The following is a 9437-nucleotide window of genomic DNA, read 5'->3' on the forward strand; positions in this document are numbered from 1 at the left end:
AGAGTCACGTTAGCGACCGTTACCGAAAGAGGGCGCTATATTACTTTCGTTATGGTTAATGGCGACCCCATTGAAAACAAACGTTATATCAATTGTTCCCTCTGTTGGATTGTGTGTGTCCTGCTCTACTTCATCTGCCCAAAAATATTATATTTTAAAGAAATCAGGTGAGAAGGGACCAAGTTTTGAAATTGTCAGCGAAGTTTATGATACTTCATTTGCAAGCGAACAGAACTATGGATCCTACGTTTGCAAGGCATGCTACAGACTTTTGAAAAGGATAATAGACACAAGCGAAGCGCTTAAAAAACTTGTAACCAGTGTGAAAGCGAAGACACAAAGTTTGCATAATAAGAAAGTTGAGAAAAGAGTTATTACAAGGACACCAAACAGCAAGGGAAAGAGGATTTTTGTGTCTCCATGTCTTCAACAAACCTCCAGTAAGATCATTTATGATTGTTTTCTACATGTATCATATAATAAGAAGTATAGCCTAATATATACTAAGGACTAGTAAAGCGTGCCTCTGTAAGAATACTGATAATTAAGGAATGATTTTAAGCTTTGTTTGTAAATCACACAGACTTGTCATGTACAGATGTAGGCATATCTCTTGAAGCGCGCTTGCTTCCTACACCTATGTAAAATTCTGTGTGATTTACAAACCAATAATTCACACAAAACTTTAAAACATTCCTTTTGTTTACATTTTACATTTAAAAGCAGCAAAAATAGACTCAACGTTCGAATATCTCACTGCCCTAAATCGTCATATTTTTATTAATGTCTCTGTAGCTCATTGTGACACCACTTTCGTGCAAGTTTGTGTATATTTCTACACATGACTATACACAAAAGTGGCATTAAAATCAATTTTATTGTTTTAGCAGAAAAACACAGCAAATGTAAATATTTGAAAAAAAATGGTGTATAATTCTTTAAAATGATGATGATATAAATTTAAGGGAAAAAACATCACACCAGAGGTATAGGCTAAGTACATGGTATTTATAGGACAACAACATATTTCGTTTAGATTAAATGACGCTAAAGCATTCTTTTTAGGAAATGCTTTAACATCAATACAGAATAAAACCAATGTATTCAGTGAACAATCTTCACAAGCATCTGGAGAAAGTGTTTCTGATGGTAATTTCTTATCATATACTTTAGAGATACAAAGTAAAATATCAATTTTGAAAAGTGAAAAATTTATGGATAGTCAGCATTGTTAAAAGGTATTACACATGTCTATTAAAATTTATATTTAACTCTGACTGACAGGGCTAAAATGTCTGACCCCTAAGACCAAAGTCTCATCGTTTTCAAACCAACATTCAACAAACGCATCAGAATATGTTTCCGAGGGTCTTGTTTCCCAACCTACATCACAGATACCAAGTAAGAATACATGTAATTTGGTAATTTGAAAAGTGAATAATTGTCAAGTAATGTTACTCATGTCAAATAAGAATTATATTTCACTGACTTGCAGGACTAAAATGTCTGACCCCCAAGAGCAAAGTGTGCCTGTTTTCAAACCGAAATTCAGAGGTTGTCAACTCGTCAGGAGAATATGTTTCTGAGGGTCTTTTTTCCCCATCTACATCACGGATACCAAGTAAGAATACATGTAATCTGGTAATTTGAAAAGTGAATAATAGTCAAGTAATCTTACATATTTCAAATAAGATTTATATTTCACTGACCTACAGGACTAAAATGTCTGACCCCAAAGAGCAAAGTGTGCCTTTTTTCAAAGCAAAATTCAGAGGTTGTCAACTCGTCAGAGAAGGTTCAGAAGTCAGAACCAGTGAAGTCAGAAAAATTTACACAAACTGAGCAACACCTCTCTGCTGTACCCCCTAATTATGAAGGAAATTCTAAGCGGCATGCATTGGTAAAATACAGGACTAATAATCTGAAAGATTGCTTGACAACTGTATTGACAAAATTGTGCAATGGAAGTGTACAGTCTGCTGTTGAACTACTACTGCATAATAAATCAGAACACATAAGAAGACAGACTCGAACAGGAATAAATTCTGTTATTCATAAGGAATGCTCTCATTTGTGTAAACAGAAAAAATCATCCATGAAAAAGAAACCTGTTGATTTGAATAACTTTGAATTCAGGAAGCTTCAGGAAGAGTATGAGAAACAAATTCCTACAACATGGGGTATCCTTAAATCTGTTGCCCAGAACAAAAACAAAGAGAGTGATGATGTCAAAATTACAACTGCCTGCTCTATATTATTACATAGCAGGAATGTTTATCTGAATGCATTGCAGCATTGTGTATCCATCTGTCTGTACAATAATCAGCTTCAGAAAGAAGGATTTATGATTCTTTCTAAATTGGGCATAACCACTTCTCATGTGTCTCTGAACAATGCTTTGAATAAAGTCAAACGAAATGTTGATGAAATACTGTTAAACTGGAAACAAGGGATTGAAACTCCAGGGAATCGCTGTGACCATAATTATGCACTAATTGAAGAAACGGACACAAAGAAAGTCAGTGTTTGTGCACTGGACCATGACTATGTGCACAGAAACACCCAAGATATGTACAAATATCCCTGTGACATACAAGACAGTGGATACAGATTTAACATTGACAATTTGGATTTCCTGTTACAGGTCCGAAATATGACCCAGGATCATCAAAACCAATCAAAGCACTATGTACAGTTGATGGCCATCAAGGATCGTGTCTGCTGTGAAGATCTTATAGATGACAGACCAATAGGAAATCTGCTCAATGTCCCAAATTCTGACTTTTTGCCAAATGGAGAGGACATATCATCACTCAGGGATGATATTATTACTGTTGTTAGTCATATTTTGTTGGAGAATATTCCTGCATTCTCCATATTCAAGGGTGTCCTCACACATGGGTTTGAGCATGAATATTCTGAAGAAATGAAGAAGAAGTCTGTTGTGGTATTCATCATGTTCATTGAAATCATAAAGCTTGGCATTTTTGTATTGAATTGCTTATATATTTGTTTATGAATCGCAGCTATTATAACTTCATTTCTGTAATGAAATCAATGCAGGAATAAAGGCAGAGTGTAATAGTATTTTCAGATATTAAAGAATAATAATTATATCTTTTTGTAAGAAATCAAAAATGTTACAAATAGCTGCACATTTTCACTTTAACTGTATTTATCTTGTTTATTTTAGAGTTAGTTGAAGATTGGTTTTAAAGATTCAGTTGTATTGCAAATGCAAACTGGTAATGATAAAAAGCCTTTGTAATTGCAATTACTTCTGAAACAAAGCGTTCATCAGATCATTGGATACAAGGCATGGTGTACTCCAGTTCTGAAAACAGTTCACAAAGAGCCAGTTTATATTGAGTGTTGAACTAGATAAGTTACATTATCATCAATTCATTTTTGTCTTTTAATCAGCATCATGTACATGTACCACATCTCATGATTATAATTTTTTCATTTTATTTGTTCTCATCTGGTACTTCTTAAAATTATTGATCTAACAGTGTGGCAACTCTGTGTGACTGACAATGAATGATGTTATCATCTTGCATTAATTAGATTAGAACTAGTAGTCCTTAGTAAGTAAAACCTAAATAGTATCCTGACTATTTTTGTACCAGTTCCCTTACTAGCATGAAAATGCATGTTTCATATATTACATGTATTATATTAATCTTATTCTCAGTATTCTGTATTCATCTCCTCTTCATGTCTAACAATGTTTAATGAAAGAATAAAGGAAATATTTGTTAAAACAGTGAGCAACAACTTTGATAATTTTAACCATAATACAATTTTTGATTACCATAAAATAATTACTTCATTAAAAAAAAAGATTGATATATTTTTTTTATAGTTACCCTTGGGAATCTTGGCCAAAAATGAGAACAAAATGAATGATATGATTGAGATACTCGAATATCTACAAAACTATGTGCCAAATGCAAGATCTGCAGAGGAAATAGGCAATGTGGATTTGCGGTAAACCTAAAAATAAAATTTTACCGAGGACAAAATGTATTGAGCAAAATTTAAACTAACAGTGTGTGCCTTTGTGTGTGCATATATATATATATATATATATATATATATATATATATATATATATATATATATATATATATATATATATATATATAAAATTTCTTGCTAAATTAATTAGGGATGATACAAGTGCTGGAATGCGTCAGATTCCTGTAGGTGGTGACCAATTGACGTGTGAAAGAATCAGAGGAGCTCACATGGCACGTTTAGATGGGGATACACCTGAAGAAAGATTAGAAGGCTTATTTTGCATGGTAGAGGACTTTCATGAAAAAATGAATTTCTTACAGGTAATTTTTAAAGACCTTCTTGTATACCAGTAAATAATATATATACTGACTTAGACACATTTCATTTTAAATTCTTGATGTAATCAAAAAAAGCTATGAGAAGTAAACCATTTTTACTTTCAGCCAATGAAATAGCATGTTACATCCAGAATAATTACTCTTTCAATAAAATTTGTACAGAGAACAAAATCAGCATACATATTTTCTTCGGCTTTGGAAAACTTCGTTACATATGGTACTATTTTTTATTATTTAGTTGATTATGGACAAATACTTTAAGCCTGAAAGTTGCAGAGATGCAGCCACACTTTATCAACTGAAGAACCTTCTGAATCGCAGGAATGTCTCCAAAAATGTGTCTTCAAACTATCATGCTGCTAGTGATTTTGTTGATTTAGTAACAGAATGTCATGTAATTGCTGCATGTTTAGAGTACTGTGGGATGGAGAATATTGAGAGCCAATGCAAGAAAATACCAGTCGCCCTACATATTGCAGATCCAAACATGAAAAGAAGAATATTACGTCAGTTGGTAGGTGAAATTGTTGATACATTTTTCCTGAATGCCATTACTATCAATGTTGACAGAATTGAAGACCCAGCATCAACCATGGATGAAGCCCCTATTGCACAAGATGATGCTATTCATAATTATGCAACCAATTTTACAAAAATGGGACTTCTCCGAAAGGTTTCTGTTAATGCCACCAGATATGGAGATGGCAATAGAATGTTGCGCCACTGGAAATATGCCATGTTGCTATACCACCAGGGACACAAAGTTAAATACCGCCTTGAAAGTTTTCTATTGCTTGCTGGGGTGAATGCCTTACTAACTCCTAGACAAAGACACCAAGTCATCAGCAACAGATTTATCAATCTACAGGGTGGGGAAGGCCACAACCTTGAAGGTGATTATGTAATGGAACTTTTAAATCGCTATGCAAAATCTCGAATAAAGTTACTAGGGCCAAATCACACCGAGTCCTGCGTTGAGCGTATAGGCAAAACAATGATGTTTTGTAATGATATACAAGACAAACTGGAAAAGCAAATTAATGTTGCACCTTTATCCAGGGAACACACTCCTCAAAGTTTACAACGTGATAGAAATTCCATCATTCAGCAGTTGACCAACTCGCGTGTTTTTCAAGTCATTCCCGGCAGATCACATGAAACTTTCACAATGGAAAATGTTGACATCTTAAGCAATGTAGATGTACATGAATTGCATAAATGGATAAATGAAAAGAAAAGGGAGTATTCATTTGGAAAATATGCTTTCTTATGTAAGAAAAATGTGATCAAAAACATGTTCATGGATTACTTTAATGAAAAATTTTGTAGACAGTAGATATGTCTTCATTCTTTTGTAAATTATAGTGTGATAATCATATGAGATTTCAATACCTGTATAGATGTTAACATGACAGGAAAAAAAAAACAGAATTATTGTTTTCTTGGAATTGGGTAAACTTCTATTACTGGTAATGAGAAAAAACCCATACTGTAATGACTTAATTGAAGGTTCAACATAAGTACATGTATGTTTATCTAAGTTTCTGACACTAAATAACTTGTAGGCACTTTGCTGTTCAAGAAAACAAAGAAATATTACCCTGAAAAAGAGTTAGAATTGTGAATTGTTGATAAAAGAATTGTGTCCAAATCAGTGTATATTATTTCTAGATTCAGATTTATCCCATATATAAGTATCAAAAATGTGAATGTACCTCCAGAAATTACACTTCTGGTTAAGCACATTAAGCTTTAAATTTTATTATTATTTATGATGGTTGTGTCATTATAGGAACTTCTTGTAGACTATTCTTTGAAAATTCTTATTATACCCCCGCTCCGAAGGAGAGGGGGGTATACTGTTTTACCCTTGTGTGTCCGTCTGTCTGTCTGTCTGTCTGTCCGTCTGTCTGTCTGTCCGTAACAAACTTTGGTCGCAGTTTTCTCAGCAACTACTCATCAGAGGTGCTTGAAATTTTAACACACTCTTTGTTTAGGCATGCCATATAATAGGATTCATTTTTGGAACAAATCTGATGTCAACTTCCTGTTTATCCGTGCGTCTGTCCATACCATACATAATAAATTTTGGTCGTAGTTTTCTCAGCAACTACTCATCGCAGATGCTTGAAATTTTTTCTTTGTTTAGGCATGCCATATGTTGGGATTCAGTTTTTACAAATCCGATGTCAATTTCCTGATTGTCACTGTGTTTGTCCATAACTGAACTTGTGTATTCACATCAGAGCGGGGGTATTATTAGTGAGCATTGGCTCACAGACTTCTTGTTACTACTGCATGTAGAAATAACGAACATCATTTTAACAGGCATTTTATTTTATGTGCAAAAATAATTTTTTTAACCTGAAATTAAATATATGTATGTGTACATGCTTCGTCGATGACTTTTAAAATTTTTTCTGCCGTTTTTTTATCATAAACATACTCTCCATAAATATCATCAATGTCAAACATGTAGTGCGCATTTGAGACAATGTTTTTTATCACCGTGTCACTGAGACCAGTCAAAATTTCAGCTGGCAAGATAGTTGGTTCATAACATTCACTTTGAAGTAAAGATTTTCTCATTTCATGTAAGGAAACTGTCAAAGTTTCTCTCTTTTCATCAGTGATAGTTCGGTATGACTTGTTATCATCATATTGGCCAGCAGCTGCCATAACAATGCTATCGTCCTCATTAGGAAAAAATGAATAAAAGTCCACAGGACAGTGCTGACAATCACACGAGATAGCACAGTTGTCACAGCAAAAGTGTTTGGGTGTTCCTTGCACAGCTTTCATATTTTCAGGTGAAAAATGAAGTATTAAGTAATGTCTTCTACAAGATTTTAACTTGCAGTATTGTCTCATTTGATCATCAGTTGCTGTCACACTGACATCAATAGGGTGGTAGTACACGATGGATTGTGAGGGGCTGTTGTCTCGGCCTGCGCGACCACTTTCCTGCATGAAACCATTGACACTTTTTGGTGCACCCCAATGAATGACTTTGTGTATATCTTTTACATTGATGCCCATCCCAAAAGCATTGGTTGCAATTACTACACGAAGTTTACCATCAGGTTGTCGAAAATTTTCTGAAATAATTTGTTTGTTTTTATCTGGAGTAGAGTGGTGAAACATAGCATACAAACAATTTCGGGCTGAAGATTGTCCTATGTAAGAATCATTAGCACCAAGTTTTCTTCTGAAAAGGGAGTAAATAATGGAACATGTCTTGATATTTCTACAATAAATAATTACTTTAGGGGTTTCACTTTTTTTCAATTTAAGTTCATCAATAAGCCATTGGAAATTTTCCTCTATATCATAAGATGCCTTTTTTGCAAAGTACATGATATTTTCCCTATTGCAGCAACCAATAACTGTATGATATGAGTTCATTCCCAACATTTTGGATATTTTAATTCTAGAATCGAGAGTTGCAGTAGCTGTCAAAGCAACCATCACAGCTTCTGGTAAAATGCTCCTTAGTTCATTAATCCTGCTATAATCTGTCCTAAATTCATCTCCCCTGTTTGTAAGAAATAAAACAAACTTCTTGAAAACATGAAATATGGAGATAACAAACAGTATTCAAGTTCAAAAGTCCATTGAAACAATACAAATCTGGAGCAGAGCAAACGCAGACCTCTAAACACTTGGGAGGTGGGCCTGGGATCACTCACACACACTAATCTCAGCATTACTTTATAAATATCAGAATAACCTTTAATAAAAAATTTACTAAAATGTGTGTAGCTTAATATAGTCTCCTCCCTGTTCTGAACCTATTCTCAGTTAACATGGTTAAATTGGGATATATTTTAAGTAATCACCATTGCTCCACACAGTGAGCCTCATCCACCACTATTGCTGACACCAATCTCCTGATAACATCAGTCTCCAGAACTTGTCTCCAGGATCCAGAAAACAGACTCTCTGGGCTCATCAATAGAACTGGGACTTTTCCATTTTTAATATTCATCAGCTCTCCTTCATTGAAGAAAACCATTTGTTTACAAATATAACATAACTGTGTATGGCCAAAAGAAGTTACTTAATTATAAGAATACTAAATATGATATTTTTTTTAATGGCGAAAAAGATCCATAATGATTTTGACACTTATGCAGATGATGTATAACTCAAAGTTACGTATTACAAAGGTAAATATATTACAGAGATAAATATACATATATACCTCCCTCCTGCTTCTCTCCAATATATGCACAGTCAACCCCTAAAGATTTGATATTAAGTACCTGGTCCTTCATCAGAGAAATCAAGGGCGAAATAACAATCACAACGGAAGAAAAATGTTCTACACCGGTCGAGCATCTTACTTTCACTTTAGATTCCCATAATAATTTCGGCAGGACGGTATACAGCACACTTTTCCCGTATCCAGTTGGCAAAACCGCAAATAAGTCTTTTCCATCTGCTACAGCTTTCAAGCATTCAAGTTGTAAATCTTTAAGTTTAAAAGGTAGGTTTAATGCGGCTACAACATCGTCTATCAATTCACGATTCATTTTGGAGGTGTGTTCTTCTCAGCCAATCAAAAACTTTACCAGAATTTTGGTAAGCCTCGTTTTGGCGTAACGGTCGCTACCGTGACTCTTTACCAGACTCTCTGCTCGTCGGAGATTTACGGAGACAGCCGAGCGTCTGGTTGAACGAGACTACACTTTACATTATTAAGAGGAAAGGTATGCCACTCTGTTGTACCCCAGCTTGGTTTAATCTATAAAATTTATATAACTTTACAGGGATCAATAAGATAAGGTCTTTAAAATGTTTAGGACTCAAATACAGGGGAAAACTTGCAGCCCGAATTTGCTTGGTTTCAATGGAAATCTAGATAGTCTTGAGGAAGGGAGCATTCATTATTTATTGTTGTAAGAAATGCATATAAGTGATATCAAATTGAATAGGTGATATCACCTATTCGAATAGGTGATATCACCTTTTCATTTCCAATAGGTGATATCACCTATTCGAATAGGTGATATCACCTATTCAATTTGAATGAGTGATATCACATATTCGAATAGGTGATATCATCTATTCGTA

At 34.2% G+C, this 9437-nt stretch overlaps 1 protein-coding gene across 1 annotated transcript; it reads right to left on the reverse strand.

Moving 5' to 3' along the window:
- Window positions 1-6676: 6676 nt before the first annotated feature.
- On the reverse strand, window positions 6677-9004 carry LOC133194112 (ATP-dependent DNA helicase RecQ-like). The gene is made up of 3 exons (XM_061330085.1): window positions 8566-9004; window positions 8201-8357; window positions 6677-7896 (listed from the first exon to the last, which is right to left on the reverse strand). Exons 1-3 carry the CDS (start codon window positions 8894-8896, stop codon window positions 6732-6734), a joined length of 1653 nt encoding a protein of 550 aa, XP_061186069.1. The 5' UTR covers window positions 8897-9004; the 3' UTR covers window positions 6677-6731.
- Between the last annotated feature and the right edge of the window lie 433 nt (window positions 9005-9437).

The sequence above is a fragment of the Saccostrea echinata genome, unplaced genomic scaffold, assembly GCF_033153115.1.
Source record: "Saccostrea echinata isolate AGI-Se365-2 ecotype Australia unplaced genomic scaffold, CSIRO_AGI_Sech_v1 ptg000028l, whole genome shotgun sequence".
Taxonomy (NCBI): domain Eukaryota; kingdom Metazoa; phylum Mollusca; class Bivalvia; order Ostreida; family Ostreidae; genus Saccostrea; species Saccostrea echinata.

Excerpts from the sequence above, each read along its gene's own strand:
- LOC133194112 (XM_061330085.1), bottom strand. The coding sequence starts at position 8,896 with ATGAATCGTGAATTGATAGACGATGTTGTAGCCGCATTAAACCTACCT. Across the intron at positions 8,358-8,565 it reads TGGAGAGAAGCAGGAGGGAG|GAGAGCTGATGAATATTAAA; the intron begins GTATATATGTAT and ends TCTTCAATGAAG. Across the intron at positions 7,897-8,200 it reads GCTCACTGTGTGGAGCAATG|GGGAGATGAATTTAGGACAG; the intron begins GTGATTACTTAA and ends TCTTACAAACAG.